The sequence below is a fragment of the Chionomys nivalis genome, chromosome 10 (assembly GCF_950005125.1).
Source record: "Chionomys nivalis chromosome 10, mChiNiv1.1, whole genome shotgun sequence".
Taxonomy (NCBI): domain Eukaryota; kingdom Metazoa; phylum Chordata; class Mammalia; order Rodentia; family Cricetidae; genus Chionomys; species Chionomys nivalis.
In genome coordinates, this window is record NC_080095.1 from 54358865 (window position 1) to 54379823 (window position 20959).

The window sequence follows — 20959 nt, forward strand, 5'->3', positions numbered from 1 at the left end:
GTGGCTAGAGAAGCTCACGGCTGTTGGAGGCACAACGTCTCTCTCATGGCACCACCACCACCACCATCCCCGTTTCTCAGTCTGTAATCTAGTCGTTAAGATGTCACCTTAGCCTTCCCTTTTCATATTTGTCATTGAAGAATCCGGCTCTGTTTTTCTTAATGGGTCTTCCCGTGTGTTATCAGTCCCTCCTCTCCACTGCTCTACTCTCCTCTACTCTAGTCGGTCACGTTCTCCAACAGCGGGCTGTTGCCGTCCCCAGCCACCCGCCTTGTCCCTTCTTTTTTTTCCTTAAGATTTATAAACTAGTTGTATTTATGTGTACATGTGAGTTTATGTGCACCAAGTGCATGTATTGTCCACAGAGGCCAGGTGGCATTGGATCCTCTGGAACTAGAGTTACAGCCGGTTATGAACTCCCTGATGTGAGTGCTGGGAACTCAACCCAGGTCCTCTACAAGAACAGGCACAGCCCACGCCCACCCCTTCTTAGAGCGCTCTGGGCTCAGCATCCTGAACTGAACCACCCAAAGCTTTTTACCCTCCAGCTTGTAGGAATTCCTGTTGGAGGAGACCATTTACCAGGGAGTCACATGGGGATTAGAAGATTAAGAGAACAAAGACGCAAGTGAAAATAATAAATCAGAAAACATAGGATAGTATCTGGAGGGAGTTCCAGTGAATACTAAAATTGCCTGCATTTAATTTACATTTGCTTAAATACTCCGGCCCCAAAAGGTAGGAATAAGATAAAAAACTGTATTAACATGATATAAGGAAATGAACAGACCAGTTGAAGGATTGCAGACCATGTTCTGTTAAACATTCTGTTGCCAAAACAAGACAAGTAGCTCTCACACCCTAGACTAAAACATTCTGTAGGCAAACCTCTCCCTGGGTTGCACCCATAGCTATCTCCCTATGGGAATAGGAACCTAGTTGGATCCTTTGACTTTTGTTTGAGGTAGAAACAGATCTACTTCTTAATACCTGAAATACCAGCTCTGGATATTAGCCATACCTGTTATTTGAACTGTTGACAATAACCTTGAAAGAACAGAAGTTCGACCCAACTCTCTGACCTTTAGTCAAGGTGGAATGAACCTACACCTGTGGATCCTGTCAGATTCCTACCTTATTGTCTTGTGCGTTCTCTCCTTTCAGTGGCTTTGCTGTGGGACAGTGATCTTGTACCCTGTAAAGATTTGTCACTCATATTAGTTTAAGTATAAGTGGGGCAAACCAGACGGAGAATTCTAGGAAGAGGAAAGGCAGAGAGTCTGTCACCGTCCAGACACAGAAGTAAGGTGAGAACGCCTTACTGAGAAAAAGAACCAAGCTATGTGATTAAACATAGATAAGAATTGTGGGTTAATTTAAGTTGTTATAATAATAATAACCTTGCGCTAATAGGCCAAACAGTTCATAATTAATATAAGCTTCTGTGGGTTTCTTTGGGACTGAAAGGCTGTGGGACCAGAAACTTCTGTCAACAGACTTTAGACTATGCAAGATACTGTGACTCTTAACCCCTAAATCTTCTTTCCAGCTCCTGTACTGACTTTTAAAATTAAAGACAATTATCTAGAGTTGGTTCTACCAACACTGACTAATGAAATGGCCATTTCATTCTTTTTATGCTCTTATAGTTTTTTTTAAGTGTCCCTGTCACCCTGTTCCTTACTGAGTTTGCAGACATCTGAGCCACTGAGGACGTAGGTAAATGAGGCACTCTTCTGCTTTTGGTTTCTTCAACTCATACTATAGATTTCAAAAATTATAAGCTTAACTCAAATTTAACTGCAGAAAATTTCATAGTGGTTTTGAAGTTATCACCCTTCAAGATATTTTAAAAACCTAATTCTGTCATTCATTTTAGATACCTTTTGGTAGTACATATAAGTTTGAGAAACTTTGTTTTAGTTGAAATTGCTCAATAAAAGTATCTTAAAAGAGCAATATAAGGAATAAAGTTTTAAACAAATTGAAAACCTCCTTTTAGGTTAAAATGTCCCACTTTTCTTTTCCTGTTCACCTCTTGTCCAATTCAGCATCGACAAATACGTAAAGAGCGAGCCCCAGACCGGTCATAGTTGGTGTATACCTGTAATCTTAGCACTTAGCAGGTGTAGGCAGGAGGATTGCTGCAAGTGTGAGGACAGCCTGGTGTCGACAAAGCAGCAGCAATCTCCCGAGAACCCACAGAAGCTAGATGACAGCTATGGCAGTCTGTCCTGCAGCTGCTCATTTCACCCTGAGCACACAGAAGTAGCCTTACACAACGGGCCTGGGCTGTGTTCCAGTAAAACTGCAGGAAAATAGTGGGCGGGACTGGGCATATGTACTGTAGTTTGCTGATCCTTAATTCAGACTTCCTTTTCACAGTCTCCTGTTTGTCACAAGAGCCAGTCATGTGCTCAGCTAAAATGCAGATGACTGTGTTCGTGGTTCCAGTTATGAGTGAATTGATGAGCTGTGTGACATGGTGTGGTCTTCATACATCTAAACTTGCTTCTAGTGATCACTGTCTCAGGAGCTCATATATCATGTTTAATAACTATTTGAGAAACTAATTTCTAGAGATGTTTAATTTTCTGGACAAAAAACACAAAAACATTTTTATATTTAAAAATAAAAGCAATATTTGACCGTTACAAAGTGTGCTGACACATCACAGATTACTGAGAACAATCACATCACAGTGAAGAACTCAAGTTCGATCATATGTGTGACCACTGAGCAAAGTAGTATTTAAACATATGCCAAAGGAGATTGCTGCTTAAGGTGGGGGAGAAGGAGGGCAGAGTGCTTCTCTGAAGAAGTTTAATTTGTCAGGCCTAGTCTTGATAGGAATAGGGTGTCTTATTCTTGCATGGTCATATCTCATCTGTTTCCAAACCTATCTCTGTCTACCTGTCTATTTATCATCAGTCGGTCTATCATCATTTATCTATGTATTTATCTACTATTTGTTTGTTTATTGGCACACACTAAGGAAGCTCTGTAGCGTTAGGTCACATCCCTGATCCTTTTCACTTTATTTTGATACAAGGTCTTACCGAAATTCCCAAGTTACCTTCAAGTTTGCAGTCCCTTTCCTCAGCCTTCTGAGTAGCTGGGTTTGTGCGATTGTCATCACACTGAGCTTGGCTCTGTTTGCTTATTCTTGGTTAGAACACAGCCCGCAGAACGTTTTGCACTGTGCTGTTGTTCAGTTCCCTCAGTCATTCAGCACTTCAGAATCCTTTCCCACTCTAGCGTGTAACCATTCGTATATGGACAAGCCCTTTAAGCAGATGCTATTTTTGTGCATGGTTTTCAATCCTTAGACAGTTCTGTCTATAAAGAAAACATGAACAGAAATTTCAGTATAAATTGAGCGATTCTGTGGAAAAGATAGTAGATTAGTAGTAGACAGTGGGGAGTCCAAGAGAATCTGAAAAGCTGTGTGAAGTTTTCATTTGTATTAAGTGATGAAAAGATGGGTGGGGTTTGTAGCAGGTTTCCTTAGACTGTGAGCCCCCAAATCATGACACAGAGACTTCTTATTAGTTATGAGCGCTCAGCTGTAGATTATGCTTGTTTCTAGCTAGCTCCTATAACTTAATTTAACCTGTTTCTCATTGTCTACATTTTGCCTCAGGGCTTTGCCTTTGTTTCATTCCATATGTCCTGTTTTCCTGCTTCTTCCATGTCTGGCTGGCAACTGGCTGGCTGGCTGGTCTCGGGCATCTCTTTGTTTTTCTCTCCTTTTCCTCGAGCCTAGATTCCGCCTCCTACTTGTTCTCTCTGCCTGCCAGCTCTGCCTATTTCTCCTCTGCCTAGCTCTTGACTGTTCAGCTTTTGATTAGACCAACCAGGTGCCTTAGGAAGGCAAAGCAACACATCTGTACATTGTTAAACAAATGTAACATACCTTTACACAGTTAAAGTAATATTCTGTAACATAAACAAATGTAACACATCTCTACGTAGTTAAAGTAATATTCCACAACAGGGATTGAGTATTAGAGAAAGGGAGTCTAGACAGGAATACAGGGCACTGATGGGAAAAAGAAGGGTTTCTGAGTTGAGAGGGTTTGAGGAGTGATACAGGATATGTTGGCATGGTGATAGATTGAGGGCAGTTATACATTTTACAAATCTAAAAATCTAACGTAAAAATCTAGATTCCAGACTTTGTTCATAAAGAAAATATCTGGCATTGAGCAGTCTACTTTTATTTTAAGTGTATATATCTTGCAGTTTGCCCTGATTTTTATCATTTCTTATATATCACTATGCTACACATGCTTGACCCCTTTAGCATTTGAATTTAGGGTTTTGGTATTGTACTATCTTAGTCTTTCTCTCACTTTTTGGTGACCAGGACACAGAGAGAGGTGTGGAGTCCAGTTCCCACCTTTACCATGCTCACTCTATGGTGACCAGGACACACAGAGAGAGGTGTGGAGTCCAGTTCCCACCTTTACCATGCTCACTCTATGGTGACCAGGACACACAGAGAGAGGTGTGGAGTCCAGTTCCCACCTTTACCATGCTCACTTTATGGTGACCAGGACACAGAGGAAGGTGTAGAGTCCAGTACCCACTTCTGCCACACTACACCAGTGATTTTATCCCCACAAGATGCCATCTCTCAAAGGTTCCATACTTCCCAAAAGTTTCATGACTAGGGACCAAATCTGTAACAGATGGCCTTTGGGGTTCATATTTGTTTTTGATGTGTATGAATGTTTAGCCTGCATGTATATAAGTGCATGTAATGTCCACAAGGCCAGAACAGAGGCCAACACCCTTGGAACTGGTGTTAGACAGTAGCGAGCTGCTACATGGGTACTGGGAACCAAACCTGGGTACTCTCCAAAGCATCTTCATCACTGAGCCATCTCCTCCCAGGCAGAGGACATTGTTTGTTTTGTTTCATTTTAGTTTTTGAGACAGGGTTTCTCTATGTAATAGCCTTAGCTATCCTGGAATTCACTTTGTAGACCAGGCTGGCCTTGAATTCAGATACCCGCCTGCCTCTGCCTCCCAAGTGCTGGCTTTAAAGGCATGCACTTTAAGTAGAGAATGATCAGCTGTTCTGAACTAGTGAAGCTGGACATGGATCTTCATGCTTTTAATCCCAGCACTTAGGAATTTGAGGTAAAACGATCTCAAGTTTGAGGGTAGCCTGGGCTAGGTATCAAGACTTTATCTCAGAAAAATAAACCAAAAAAGCATTAGAGCAAACAAGAATAAAGGCATATCACTAGATCTGAGAGTAGGAAGGAACTAGTGAGCTTGCTAATCAGAGGTAATGAGCACAGGCCACCCTGGAAAGATTGCTTGTGGAGACGCGATACAACTATAAGTTAAAGGCCAGCCTTGGCTTCATAGTGAGCTCCAGGGCAGCCTGAACTACCGTGTAAGTCCTTGTCTAAAAACAAAAAGAAAATGCCAGGCATAGTGGTGCACACCTTTAGTCCCAGCTCTTAGAAACAGAGGCAGGCAAATCTCTTTGAGTCTGAGGCCAGCCTGGTCTACAGAATGAGTTCTAGGACAGCCTGGTCTACATAGTGAGTTCCAGGGCAGCCAGAGCTAGTTAGGAAGGTGGTGTCTCAAAAAACAAAGCCCCACAAAGCCAAACAAACAAACAAAAAGAACCTAAACCAAAGCAAGCAGCAATAACAGAGTGCAGGTAAATGGAGAGAACCAAGTCTGAACAGCTTCGGAGTTAATTCAGTCAGAGCAGGGAGGCAGGGTTCTTTATTCACTGCTATACTGGCAAGAGTTGGTGCTATTTCTGGTGACCAGTAGATGTTTTGCTGAATGAATGAATGAATATTACCTCTTAATATCATAATTGCCTCTCATCTGACAGGACTTTCTTTACAGAGGTATACCTTTCTTTTTCTTCCTCTGAACTCTTAAGAAATAAAATTACTTAGTGTTTATGTGTGTGTTGTATGTGTTACTGGGGAATACATGCAGAGTCAGAAAACAGCTTGCAGGAGTCGCTCCTCGTCTTCTGCCGTGTAAGTTATAAGTTAGGGATGAAACTCAGGTTGTCAGGCTCGGCAGGGGGCACCTCCTGAGCCATCTTGTGAGCTCCTTTCCCTTTATAAAACATAGAATATATTTAACTTATTTATTTAGATTTATTTATTTTTATAAGTGTGAGTATTTTACCTCCTTATATGTATGTGCTTGGTGCCTGCAGAGGTCAAAGGAAAGCTTCAGATTCCCTGGACCTGGAATGCATCTTGATCATTTGCCCCTCCAACTCCCCAAAGGAACCCCGACTCCTCCCTCCCATTCCTTCAGGCGTCCCCAGTGTGTCCTCCTCTCCTACTCACATCTTTCCTAAACTCTTTTAAATTAATTTTATTTGTGTGCGCGCCTCCATCAGTCTATGTGCACCATCTGTGTACAGGTACCCCCAGACGCTCAAGGGCATCGGATCTCTGGAGCTGCTATTACAGGTGATCTGAGCTTATTGATGTTCTTGCTGGGAAATAGACTGAGACTTTTGCAGAAACAGTAAACATTTTTAACCATTGAGCCATTTTATGGCCTTTCCTGAACTTTTTTGTTTTGTTTTGTTTTCAAGAAAAAGAGTTTCTGTGCGTAATAGCCTTGGCTGTCCTGAAACTCACGCTGTAGACCAGACTGGCCTCAAACTCAGAAACCCACTTGCCTCTGCCTTCTGAGTACTGGGGGTAAGGGCATGCTCCACCCACCTATGCCTGGTTTCCTGAACTCTTTAACAGTTTTGAATATATAATTAACTAGGTCCAAATTAAAAAACAGTATTAAAATATATAGTCACCTTATACCCAGTGCTTTTGATTTATGAATAGTTCTTGCCTTTTGGCTGACACTTGCACACTAAGTACACAAATGTACATACAAACACACACACACAAAGCAATAATGACAAGAAAATGTTTGTTTAGTACAGATATGATTTTCAAAGAAAAATCTTTCTGATGCAAAGTTGAATAAGAGCACTGTGCTTTAGAAAGCTTCACACTGCCATAGGTCACCCGCCTTAACACTGGCTCTTCACACCGCCATAGGTCACCCGCCTTTACACTGGCACTTCACACCGCCATAGGTCACCCGCCTTTACACTGGCACTTCACAACGCCACAGGTCACCCGCCTTTACACTGGCACTTCACACGGTCACAGGTCACCCACCTTTACACTGGCACTTCACACCGCCGTAGGTCACCCGCCTTTGCACTGGCACTTCACACCACCACAGGTCACCCGCCTTTACACTGGCACTTCACACTGTCACAGGTCACCCACCTTTACACTGGCACTTCACACTGCCGTAGGTCACCCGCCTTTGCACTGGCACTTCACACCACCACAGGTCACCCACCTTTGCACTGGCACTTCACACTGTCACAGGTCACCCACCTTTGCACTGGCACTTCACACTGTCACAGGTCACCCACCTTTACACTGGCACTTCACACCGTCACAGGTCACCCGCCTTTGCACTGGCACTTCACACCACCACAGGTCACCCGCCTTTACACTGGCACTTCACACTGTCACAGGTCACCTGCCTTTGCACTGGCACTTCACACTGCCGTAGGTCACCCGCCTTTACACTGGCACTTCACACTGCCACAGGTCACCCGCCTTTACACTGGCACTTCACACCGTCACAGGTCACCCGCCTTTGCACTGGCACTTCACACCGCCATAGGTCACCCGCCTTTGCACTGGCACTTCACACCGCCATAGGTCACCCGCCTTTACACTGGCACTTCACACTGCCGTAGGTCACCCGCCTTTGCACTGGCACTTCATTTTTCCTTCAGTTCTGCCCAGGCGCATGCTGCCATCCATTGCAGCAAGGATGCTGGGTACCAGTCACTTGCTAGACATCATCTCTTCTTCCATTCGTTGTGTTTTACACATAAAGAATATGACTTTCTTAAGAAAAATACTTACCTATAGTCATAGTTGTCTAGGTAGCGGAACTGTGATTTTTTCCTAAAAACACCCTCGTTTTGTTCTTATAGATGACTGTGTATATGTGGATATGTATATGATGTATGTACATATGCACATACATGTGTATTCGAGAAGCATTAATTTTACTTTATCTAGCTTAACATCATCTCATCTGACTTTCCCCTAAATTTCCTAATGTAAATTTGTGTGTGCAAGATACAGTTCTTACTGTCTAATAGCATTTTAATTGCTATACTTTGAAACAGCTTTACAAAAGGAAAGTAACTGTACATTCCTGATTTGTGCTTCCCAGGTTTTGATGGACATGTTTGATCAGGATGATGATATAGGTTTGATTTCTCTCTGTGAAGACGAACCTAGTTCTTCTGGCGAGCTAAACTACTATGACCTTGTCAGAACTGAAATTGCAGAAGAGAGGCAGTACCTCCGGGAGCTGAATATGATCATCAAAGTGTTCCGGGAAGCCTTCCTTTCTGACCGGAAGCTGTTCAGGCCCTCTGTAAGTACTCCAGTGTACACCCACAGCAAATAGCTGCTGTTAGTGTATTGTTCACCTCACTAGAATATAAGTGTTTTTCTTGCAGTTCTGAGTTTAAAACCATCTGAATTGTTATATTGGTATAAGTGCAGTGACAGCAGAGTCAGGTGGAGGGATTTTCATTGGAACGATGACACTTTCTGCTGCACAGTAACAGGCTTAGCCAGCTGTTGTAAGAGTTAGTCACTCATTTGGAATAGTGAAGAAAACGGTCTAGAAGTGTGCTCCTTCTCTTCTGGTGGGTGCTTTAAGGCTACAAGCTTCAACAGTGGACATAGTGAATTACTGTCTCAAAGTTGTTGTTCTGTTTTTGACACAGGTTCTCACTATGTAGCTCTGGGTGGCCTGGAACTTACTCTGTAGACCAGACTGACTTTGAACTCACAGAGATCCACCTACCTCTGCCTCAAAAGTGCTGGGATCAAATGTGTGTGCCACCGAGCTCAACTAACAGTGGGAATTTTGTTTTATTTTAATTTTAAAAATTCTTTGTGTGTAAGAGTGTTTTGTCTGCATGTGTGTCTGTGCACACATGTGTGTCTGGTGACGATGGAGGAAAGAAGAGGACATTGGATCTGCTGGAACTGCAATTACATACGGTTGTGTGTGGTTGTGAGCTGCCCTGTGAGTGCTGGGGTTGAACCTGGTCCTCCAGAAGAGCAGTTGGTGCTCCTAATCACTGGGCCGTCTGTCCAGCCCCAGCAGCAGGAAGTTTAAAAGAGAACATTTTATAAGAATCCCAAGTAAAGAATCAAAAACAGTGATTGCACACCTTTAATCCCAGCACTCAGCAGGCAGAGGCAGGCGGATCTCTATGAGTTCGAGGCCAGCCTGGTCTACAAGAGCTAGTTCCAGGACAGACTCCAAAGTTGCAGAGAAACCCTGTCTCAACCCCCCCCCCCCAAAAAAAAGCAGTGATATCCTGTTTGCATACAGGACGAGGATGGGTCAAGGGCCTGGTTCAGAGTGACTTGGGCCTCTTCTTTCTCTATAGTATAAAGTCAGTCTCTCAGGATGTGAACCTCATGCCATAGCCCAGAATTCAGGATACAGAGGCAGGAGGATCAGGGAGTTGCAGGCTTATCTAGGTTACATAGTGAATTACTGTCTTAAAGTAAACAACAAAACCCAGGACAGTTCTAGGAACTCTAGCTAAAAAACTATAGGTTTCTTTCTCTTTTTCTTTCTTTCTTTTTTCTTGATTTCTTTCTTTCCTTTAGCAATGGTGCATTTTTCTCTAAGTCTGTTTGACCTATATTTAAAAAATATTTAATCGTAAGCTTCCCTATCGTATGCCTCCTGTTCTCTACTGCAATAACTTCTATAAACAAACAGGTACAGTACTCAGGTCTGGCTCTCTGAATGCTTTAGAACTGATAGCTTTTATTCTTTCCTAGAAGAATGATCAAATGATAATTCAAGGTGTTTTGCATACATTTGACTTGATTTGTTCTTTTGCATACATTTTTAGTTTAATAATGTTGCTAACCCCTTTTGGATATGCTAGAATGTATTCAGGATTTTTTTTTTTAAGTTCAGTTTTGTTTGATCATCTCAGAAGTGACATATATAGGGCAGCCATCACTGTTTCTACTTTCCTGGTGTAAAATAGTTATGAATTATCAACCAATACAGCCCTAGGGCTTAGATTTAAGTTCTTTTCTACTACATTATAAACTGGTTTTCCATGACAATATTAGGAATAAAATCAGCAAACACTATTGGTTAATATTCTCTTCTGTGTCATTCCTGTGCCCCACCAGTGTTCACTCCAGGGGAATTAATTTGTCTTTTTTCACTGGATTAATGCAGATTCGATAGGCAATCTCTGTTGTACTGAAGGTTGGTTAGAAGTAAGGATTCCTTTTATCCCTCTCTCTCTGTTTCTGCTGTAAATGTTTTTCCATGTAGACTACACTCTAAAGTTTTGAGTTAAAGACCATCAGAGAATTTCTTGGCAAGTGTTAGAAAAGTAATAAATGAATTAAGGTTGATTCCAGTTACAAGATGTCTGGCCATGAGCAAATTCCCTGACTCGTTGGTGCTTCTGTTCTCATTTGTGAGACAGGGATGCTGTGGGTGCCAGTCTGATAAGGCCACAGGAAGCTGGGAGTGCAGACCAGTGCTAAGAACACTGCCTTGTCGTCCTTAGCAGCACCTCATCAGCAAATAAATAGATTTTAAGAGAAAGCCCATGTCAAAGGCTTACGGTACTGTGTGAGACATGTTCAGTGTCAAAGCTCAACTGTCATTAGCATCTTAGTCCATGGTCTTTCGTCTTGCGTGTTGTAAAAGAAAAACTTTTTATTCTTTAACCTTTAATCTCTCACTCATAAACCTTTATGATATGCATGTCTCCTCTGACCCTTTTACACACGAAGTAGTTCTTCAACGGATAACCGCAAACCTGATGTTACCTCGCTAGACATGGTGTCACAGCTGAAGGATTCACACCCAACAGGCTGTAATAGTTGAAGTTCCTATGGCTCCCTCCTTGAGTTCGGTTAATTTGCTGAAGGGCTCATAGGACTATTTAACTTAACCGGTTTATTATAGGGAATGTTACATGGGATACAAAGTGTATGGCAGTGAGGGGAAGGAAGGGACAAGTCTGCCTGGGAAGCCGTGCTCCCGTCACCTCCATGTGTCCACAGCTCAGAAGCTCAGAAGCCTTGCTCACAAGTCTCTGTAGAGCTTGGACTCCATTCTCCTCCCCTACTCCAAAAAAGTCAGTGAGCAGAGGGAACATGCCATCCTTCCAATCCTCACCCTTGTTATCACAGACACTCAGGGAAGTCCAGTGTTTTACGAGCTCTATCAGAAGAACCAGGACAAAAGCCAAACATTCACATTTTGTAACACAACTAGTAGAGCCAGGATTCAGCATGCAGGTGGATAATGTTCCGTAGCCAATTATATTTTCATCGTTCTGTAGCCTGGATGGTAAGTAATGGGATCTGTTTGTGTCTCCAGTGCTCATGACTTAATCTAAATATGACAGTAATGCAGGCATGGCCATCTGATGACATCTTTAGTTCCTTCTAAAATTTGGAACATGACCAATAAATTGAACAATTAAATTGTATCTACATTAAGAATCATTTTTCATCCTGATCCTAACTGTTGTCATTAGCTTACTCTTTAAGACCTTCATTCTTTCAGCATCTTAGCCAATTTCAATTTATAGTGATGCCTATGAGATTTGAGGATTATAAATTCAAGCTATCTGGAATTTATATATTCTAGTATATTTACTGTCTCCGATCTAAGAGATTCTTAAATTTTCCTTTGTATTCATGATTTATTTTTACTGTCTTAGAATATACTTTATGAATTAGGTGAAAATACATCTTTAACATTTATCTTGTGTGTGTGTGTGTGTGTGTGTGTGTGTGTGTGTGTGTGTGTGTGTACACATGGAGGGCAGAGGACAGCCTGTGGAAATAGGTTCTTCACTGTGTGTCCTGGGAATGAGTCTCAGGTGATTATGCTCAATGTTAATCACCAGCCGAGCCATCTTACTACCCCCTTCCTTTTGAGACAGTTTCTCTCTGAGAACCTGGAGCTCATTTATTCTGCTGGACTGGCTGGCCGGTCAGTGAGTGACACACGGCTGCCCCTTCACCCCAAGGTCACAAATACACACCAGCACACCTGGCTTTCAAGTGGTGCCGGGATCTGGACTCGGGTCTGCATACACTCACAGCTCAGCCGTCTCTTCAGCACACTTTTGTTTCCTATAGGTGTGTAGCATGATTCTCAGCCTTATGTGCCTTAACCTTTTTTTATTTTTTAGGAAATTGAAAAGATTTTCAGTAACATTTCAGATATACATGAATTGACTGTGAAACTTTTAGGTTTAATTGAAGACACAGTAGAAATGACAGATGAAAGTAGTCCCCATCCGTTAGCTGGTAGCTGTTTTGAAGATTTAGCAGAGGTAAGTCTACAAAACCATTTCAGACCGTCATTAAAGTCCTAAAAACTATGTCAAGAGAATGCCCTTTAGACTTCTATAAGATACTTAAGATTCAGTTGTGTTGCTTAATGCTTTAGCAGGTCTTCTTGTTTGCAGCTTTGAACTCACCTCTTGGGTGGCTAGGGTGCAGGAGTGTGCCCATGCCCAGCTACTGAGGCTTCCTTTAATATATGTACTATTGTTGACATTTATTGTGAAAACTTGTATACTAAAGGAATGACATGTAGAAATACTGTATACTAAGAATAGTTTTAAGGTGAAGGAAATAACCTGTTGATAATCATTTTTTAACTTTTGCGGGTTTTAGACTTCATTTTCAAAAAAAAATCAAAGGGGTTGTATTATTTTTTCCAAAGTCAAACTTGTCTTGTTCTTTTAAATGATTTTAAAATAATATATCTTTTTGTAAAAGTGTAAATATAAAGATGGCCACTATAACTTATAACATTTATCCTTTTAAAAATTATTTTATGTGTATGGGTGTTTTACCTGCATGTATGTCTGTGCACCAGATGCATGCATGCAGTACCCAAGGAGGCCAGAAGAGGGCATTGGGTCCCCTGGAACTAGAGTTACAGACAGTTGTAAGCTGCCATGTGGGTGCTGAGACTTGAACCCAGGTATTCTGGAAGAGCATCATTGTTCTTAACCATGAGCCATCTCTCCAACCCTTTACATTTATCCTAATATAAATATTCTTTGTGTTTTATAAAGCTATGTGTATATTTACAAGAATAACATTCTCCCATTTTATAATGTTTTTTCATTCTATCATATTTTCCATGTTAGTAAATATCCTTAATCATATATTTTAAGTATAAATATATAAATATATAAGACTGGCAATATGGCTAAGCAGGTTAAGGTACTTGTCACCAAGCCTGACTACCTGTTCAATTCCTCAGACCAACCTGGTGGGGAGAAAGAACTGTTTCCTGCATGTTTTCTTGTGGCCTCCACATGCTCACAGAGACACACAGATAGATGACATTTTACATAGTATAAATGTATTATTATTTGTATATTACTATACATGAGTGTGTGTGTGTGTATTATATTTCCTCTTTTAAAGAACATGTGGGTGTCTGTGCACTCACTGGCCTTTGAGTCTTTAGAAGTGTTGCTTTCAGATTCCATATACAAAAATCACCTGCTTCCATGAACTCCACCTTATCTTCTGAAAATAGTTACTTTTGTTAGGTCCGTTTTGTTACTGAGCATCAGTTTGTCTTTGTTTCTGTTTTTGGGATACAGATCCTGCTGTATACCCCACTCTGGCCTCGAACCTTCAGTCTTCCTGGGTAAGCCTCCTGAGAGTGGGGTGCAGGCCTGAGCCGGAGGTCCTGGCTCAACCTTTGTTCTTAATAAAATAGATTGCATTTTGATACTAATTTATGGTCTCCTTAACTTTCTACACCCTAAAAGGTACTTTGCTTCTAAAATGCTTTCTTGTTTTTATTTTTAAATTTGAATATACAAGAAAACAACATTTGACATTTTCACAACTTCTTAATTGTATTTATTTATTTGTATGCATGTGTGTTTGTGCATGTGTGCATACATGTATATGTGTATGCATGTGGAGGTCAGAGAAAAATTTGCAAGAGTTGGTTCTCTCCTTTCTGTCCTGTGGGTCCCAGGAATCAGTTAAGTCTTTATACTTGGTGACAAGTGCTTTTGCCTGCTGAGCCATCCCACCAGCCCCATTTTAATTATTTTTAAATGTATAATTCAGTAATTAGTATAGTGCGTATAACTCAATTTTTGCTATTATTTGATCATGACCACTGTATAGTTCCAAAACTAATTTATCATCCCAAATAGAAACTACCCAATAATCAATAATAACATCCTCTGCCCCCGCTCCCTACACCTAACTCTTGGTAACCACTCATCTCCTTCCATCTCTGTAAATTTGCCTATATTTATAAGTGGGTTCATATATTTGTCTTTTTCTGGCTGTTTATTTAGCATAATACTATGAAGTTCATCTGTGCTAGTGAATAGTTGAGTGGTGTTTTGACACAGCTCCACCTAGTTAGAACATCACTCACCTGCAGACCCAAAGTCAGTATATCCTGAAATCCATCACTTGGAGCCTGCACTAATTAATTTGGATTTTAAGGACATTTAGGATTTTTAGACTAGAAATGCTTAACCAGTAAATTCTATGTAAATATTCCAAAACCCAAAAACCTCTAAAATCTGAAACACTTCTGTATTTTAAGCATTTCTGAGAAGGAATGCACAGCCTGTATCATGTTCTGTTTGCCCACTCATTTGCTGATGGACGTTTGGAGAATTCTGTCCAGTGCTATGGTGTAGGATACTGTCCAGTGCTGTGGTGTAGAATGGTCCAGTGCTATGGTGTAGAATACTGTCCAGTGCTATGGTGTAGAATCGTCCATTGCTATGGCATTTCCTGTTACTAGGGTGAGATACTGAAGTATGAGAATACTGGATCATGTGGTAAATATGTTTTAATTTTTAAAGACAAATTGATTTTCATGGGCTGTGCTATCTTAACATTCCTAGCAGTGGACAGTTCTGCTTTCTCAGCATTTACCTAGCTAAACAAAAATTCTTATTGTTTTTCTTTCTTTAAAACATGTATTTAATTATGTCTATGTGTGAGCACCTGCATGTATGTTAGTGCATCACATGTCAGGAACCAGCCTCAACAAAAACACCTCTTGCCAGGGTAGGGTCATGGTGATTTAGAATACGAAGATTCGTGAAAAATAATAAAACAGAAACCATAGAATAGTACTGGGAGGAAGTTCCAGTGAATACTGAAATCACCCACATTTAATTTTCCATACACAGCCGGGCGGTGGTGGCGCACGCCTTTAATCCCAGCACTCGGGAGGCAGAGGCAGGTGGATCTCTGTGAGTTCAAGACCAGCCTGGTCTACAAGAGCTAGTTCCAGGACAGGCTCCAAAACCACGGAGAAACCCTGTCTCGAAAATCCAAAATAAATAAATAAATAAATAAATAAATAGTTTTCCATACGCTTTTATACCCCAGTACCACAGGGGGACAGAAGACTGCTCTGACAGGGTACAAAGGACAACTGGAATAGTTTTTTGCTTCAATACTTTGTCATTAGCATTCGGCTGTTTAGGCAGTGAACTCACCCTAGACCAAGTATCCTGAAGGCAGCCACTCCCAAGGTCAAATCTCCTATTTCAAAAGAAGGAGCTGAAGTTGCTTGAATTCTGACCTTCGATCAGGGCGGAGTGGATCTAGCTGTCCTGGCCATCTTACTGTCAAAAGAGCCAAGTAACCACATCCTGGGCCAGGATGTGTAGCCCTGGTCTTCATGAACAGTTGAGAGACTTCAAACTCTCTGACCTTCAGACAAGGTGGAAATAGGCTCACATTTTTGGGCCTCTACAACCACATGTGTACCTCGGGAGTTCTGAAGAGGGTGTACGATCCCTTGAAACTGGAGTTACAGATGGTTGTAAGCTGCCTTGTGGGTGCTAAGAACTGAACTCTGGTCCTCTGGAAGAGCAGCCAGTGCTCTTAACCACTAAGTTGTCTCTCCAGTCCCATATTTTATATTCTGAAGGTACAAAAAGGAAATAAATCTGAATTACCAATCATCCTCAGATAACTGGAATTTTTATAAATATGAAGTTAGTTTAGGCAGTTTCTGTGTTTACTATTTATTTGCTCTTCTAATTTTGGGAACTCGAGTAGGTAAAACAAAGGTATTGATTTTGCTTTCTTTAAGAGTATCATTTAGTAAATTCGTTTCAACCTAGGTAAGTTTGCATTAATAGTTTTCTTTTACAAAGAAATGTACTTTAAATTTTGTAGGAATAAAATATACATCTTAGTAGTTGGATGCCATAAAACCAGCCATTTAGTTTTAAGGCCTGTTACTGTATAGCTACTATTTAAGGTCCGTATTTTTAGAAATGTATCCCTTGTAACCATAACTGTTGTTTTCCCTGAAAAGTAGAGAACCAAAGGTGATAAGACATAGAAACATGAATGAAATATTGTCATTAGATAATATATGTTCCATATTAGCATAAACATATATTTTCCTTAAACCTAACACCTTACATTATTTTTAAAAATAGGAGCAAGCATTTGATCCCTATGAAACGTTATCACAGGACATTCTTTCGCCAGAGTTTAATGACCTCTTCAGTAAGTTGATGACCAGACCTGCAGTTGTTCTACATTTTCAGGTAAACTTGAATTTAGTGTTGTTCTTATTTTATCATGAAATAAATGAAGAAATATTTCATTATCTTTCTAAAGAAAGTGGAAAAATCTCTCATTAGTCCTTCTAATCCATTTTGTGTGTGTGTGTGTGTGTGTGTGTGTATGTGAACACAACTTCAGTTATTGTTCTTAGGTTCTGTCCACCTTTTTATTTGAGACAACCTCCTACTGGCCTGGAATATGTCAAGTAGTTTAGGTTGATTGTCCAGCAAATCTAAGGATCTGCCTTTCCACCCTCCATCCCCCAGCACTGAGACCACCCCCAGTACAGTCTCCCCTCAGCTCTGGGACACCCCAGCTTGGGGACTGTAGGCACAGGCCACTCTGCACAGCTTTCTCACATGAGTGCTGGTGGTCTAAGTCCTGGTGCTTCCAAGAACAGCAGCGGTGTTGAGTCATTTTACTCTGCTGTTGACGTGCATCACACATTAGTTACCATGGCTCTGGAGCTTCTGCATCAGCGAGGTAGAGATGAATCTGGAAAGCTATTTTGGTAGCTCTAAGAGAAATATTTGGGGAAATCAATAACTCAGAATAATTTCATATATAACAATACTTACTTATTTTATCAGTTGTACAGTTTAAAGGAAGTTAAAGAGATGGCTCAGCCTCAAGGGTGCTTGCTGCTCTTGGAGAAAACTGGAGTTCATTTCCAGGCACCACATTGGGTGACTCAGAACTGCTGGTAACTCCAGCTCCAGGGGATCTGACAATCCCTCTTCTGGACTCTGGGCACCCCCACACATGTGCACATGCACATATGCTCACAAACACACACATGAGCATACGCACATGCACACAAACACATGCTCACACGCATACACACACGTACACACACATATACACACAGAAAAATCTTTTTTTTTTTTTTTTTTTTTTTTTTTTTAGACAAGGTTCTCAGTGTAGCTCTGGCTGTCCTTGCTCTATAGACCAGGCTGCCCTCAAACTCAGATCCAACTGCCTCTGCCTCCCAAATGCTGGGAATAAAGGTATGAAGAACAGCAACCTTTATTTCGCCCAGAGCAAAAGCCTTTTATACCTCTGCTGCTTCTGTGGAAAACCACTGGCCAGAAAGAACACAAACAAGGAAGTTCCACTGCTGGTCAGGGGGAGTGAGGGCAGCTAGATCCCAACAAAAAATCAGGAATTCTTTTCTGTGAGAATAGAACCTGTAGACTCTGGGGGCAGGGTGAGGGCTCCAGGGATCACACCCAGTGTGTATGCACACTAAGCACACATTCTCCATCCTAGTCCCTAGGATCTGATTTTGTAAGCTATTTCTCCAGCTATCCATGAAGTAAAAGAGTTGGATAAGATCATTTTTAGACGAAACTCACTTGTATTATTATATTAACTTTAAAGTACCATTCAGTGAAGTAATGCATCATTAAAAAGAAGACAGAATCCATCTATCTTTAGAAACTGTACAGTGAAAAGTCAGGTTTGGTGGTTAAAATGCCTGTTTTCTCAGCACATAGGAGGCTGAGGCAGGAGGACTGATAAAAGTTTTTGACCAATGTGGGTGACATAATGAGACCTTGTCTTTAAAACAGCAGAAAACAAAAGCAACTGAGAACTACAGTGTAATTTAAGGAAATAATCTCAGGGCTGGGGATGTAGCTCAGTGGCAGAACAGTTACATCAGGTACAGGCCCTGGATTCAGTTAGCACACACACAAGAACTTTTAAAAAGGAGCTTTGGAGTCAGAACTTATGGTTTGGGTCAACTAATAATTGTGTTACCTATCTCTGATGGTCAGTTTGCTGATCTTTACAGGGGAGATAAAAATAATGTACACAGCTGGGCTTGGTGGCAGATACCTTTAGTTCTAGCAGAGAAAGAGAGATCTCAGTGAGTTCAAGGCCAGGCCGGTCTATAGAGTGAGTTTTGGGATAGCCAGAACTATATAGAAAGACCCTGTATCAAAGGAAAAAAGATACACACCTTCTGATCATAAAACAAACTGAGGGATGTGAAGTGACTTGGTGGTAAAGGCACTTGCTGCAGTCCTGGAAACCTGAGTATAATCCCCAGGACCCACGGAGTGGAAAGAGAGAGCTGTCTCCCTCACGTTGTCCTTTCACCTCTACATGCATGCTATGGCAAGTGCAACATGCACATAAACATAAACGAGAATCTATGTAAAGCACTATAATGTTTAGCACATTACAAATTCAGTAAGTGTTAGCTTATGTTATTATCAGTTAGATCCTTCTCCTGATAATTAGCAGTCCAGAGTTTTAGAATGCACTTAAGTAGTCATTTCACTGCAAATTAATAAAATAGAAGGTCTTTGTAGACTAACTTTAAAGTGGTGTATTGGTTCTAGCAAGAACTTCTAAGCTGACTAATTCAGGTCAGTAAGTAGCTTGATGCTGTGCTAGTCCGTCATGCAGCTTTAACAGAAAATATCAACTGGGCAGCTGAACAGATGAAGCTGGGCTTCCAGACTCACGATGCTGGCAGATTCATGGTCTGATGAGGGTTTCTCCTTTGTTGGTGGGGGGCCCATCTCACTAGCTGTGTATTCAGATGGTGGAAGGGGCCAGCACACTGCTTAGGCCCTTATCAGGTTATCAGCCCCCTTCTCAAAGGCATGTCCCTACATCCTAACTGCAAACCTAATGTGTGGGTTAGGTTTCTGCCTGAGGCTCTGGGGTGCAGGAACACCCAGACCACCCAGCGAATGCTAGAACTTACCCTCCTCGGGCTCCCTGACAACACTCTGACACAGCTGCCCATTTTGTAAGCAGAACTAGCTTTGCCAGTTGACTTAGACACCAAATATTCTTCATAAATGAGCTAAACCTGAAATTTATTTATTCACTGGGGAATTTTTTAAAGAAATACTTGTAGTGTACAACAACTTCCTTAAAAACATTCTTTGTAACTATTTGAACTTACTTCCTTTTCCTAGTGAGTGGCTATTGTTTCTTTTTTAAGGTAGGTTCTAGATCTGTAGCCCAGAATGCCTGTACTGTGCAGCCATTCTTCCTTGACCTCTCAAGGTGACTAGCCTGTCTTAGAGTTTAAATATCTAGGAAGTGGTGGTGCACGCTTTTAATCCCAACACTTGGGAGGCAGAGGCAGGCCTCTCTGAGTTCAAGGCCAGCCTGGTCTACAGAGTGAGTTTCTAGACAGGCAGGGCTACACCAAGAAACTCTGTCTTTAAAGAAAAGAAAAAAGAAGAGTTTAAATAAATTGAAAATTTTTCTTTATGGTATGTGGAAACCTGGATCTTGAGGAAAATCTATAGACAACATTACAAAGTCACTTCAACCTTTAACATGCAGAAACGTGTGTACTTATCAGTAATGTGCTGGGGGATGGGCTGTCTCCCTTAGGCACAGCTGTGTCCCTGGTCTCAGAGCTACGCTGTGTCTTTTCACTTTGCAGTCCATCGCTGACGGCTTTAAGGAGGCTGTTCGTTACGTCCTGCCACGTCTTATGCTGGTGCCGGTGTATCATTGTTGGCATTACTTCGAGTTGTTAAAGGTAAGGCAAAAGCTTCCTCTGACAAAGTCATTAGATTTATAAATCCTAAAACCAAAATTTCTATTTGATTTTATTATTCCTAATATTTTTTTCTCATAAAAATGTAGTAGCCTAGGGCTAGGGATGGAACACAGTGGTAGAATCCTTGCCCATCATGTGAAGCCCTGGCCTGCCAACAAGCACAAGAACCCAGAAGGATACATGCTAACCTTTCCATCTTCTGTCCCAAGGTCTTGGAAAAAACCATGCGTTACTCCTCATCACATCGTCTTCATGTGTAGACAGATAAAAGTTTATTCTTGTGTCAGTTTGTAACATGGACTCTCAAATTATCTGCCTTAATGGAACAGTATTTGCTCTTTAAAACTAATTTTTGGAGATCCACTGTACCAATCTTTGAAAAAAAATTAGTTTTAATTTTAGAATTATTACAGAATATCTTTTATTATGTGACTATTTCTTATATGTAAACAATGTATCTTGATTAAATTCACATATCCTCCTCCTCCCATCCCCCCAGGCATTCCCAGCACTTCCCTCTCCCCTTTTCATGTCCTCTCTTTTGTTTTGAGCCCACAGAGTACAGTTATTTCTGCCTGTTGGAATGCTGACCTATCTTATAGAAGCGATAATTTTATCTATAACATTGTTCAAAGTTTTCATCTAGTTTTATCTTATTAAGAAAACCATTTTTATTTTCTATGTATAAGTGGGTTTTTTG

General features: G+C 41.1%; 1 protein-coding gene across 2 annotated transcripts in view; it reads left to right on the forward strand.

Annotated features, from left to right (window-relative positions):
- Sos2 (SOS Ras/Rho guanine nucleotide exchange factor 2) overlaps window positions 1-20959 on the forward strand; it is a 92046-nt gene that overhangs the window by 26978 nt on the left and 44109 nt on the right. For both annotated transcript variants that reach the window (XM_057782643.1, XM_057782644.1), the window contains exons 5-8: window positions 8275-8481; window positions 12317-12460; window positions 16595-16705; window positions 20140-20238. In XM_057782643.1, the coding sequence (XP_057638626.1) occupies window positions 8275-8481; window positions 12317-12460; window positions 16595-16705; window positions 20140-20238 (561 nt within the window). The remainder of the gene's footprint in view (window positions 1-8274; window positions 8482-12316; window positions 12461-16594; window positions 16706-20139; window positions 20239-20959) is intronic.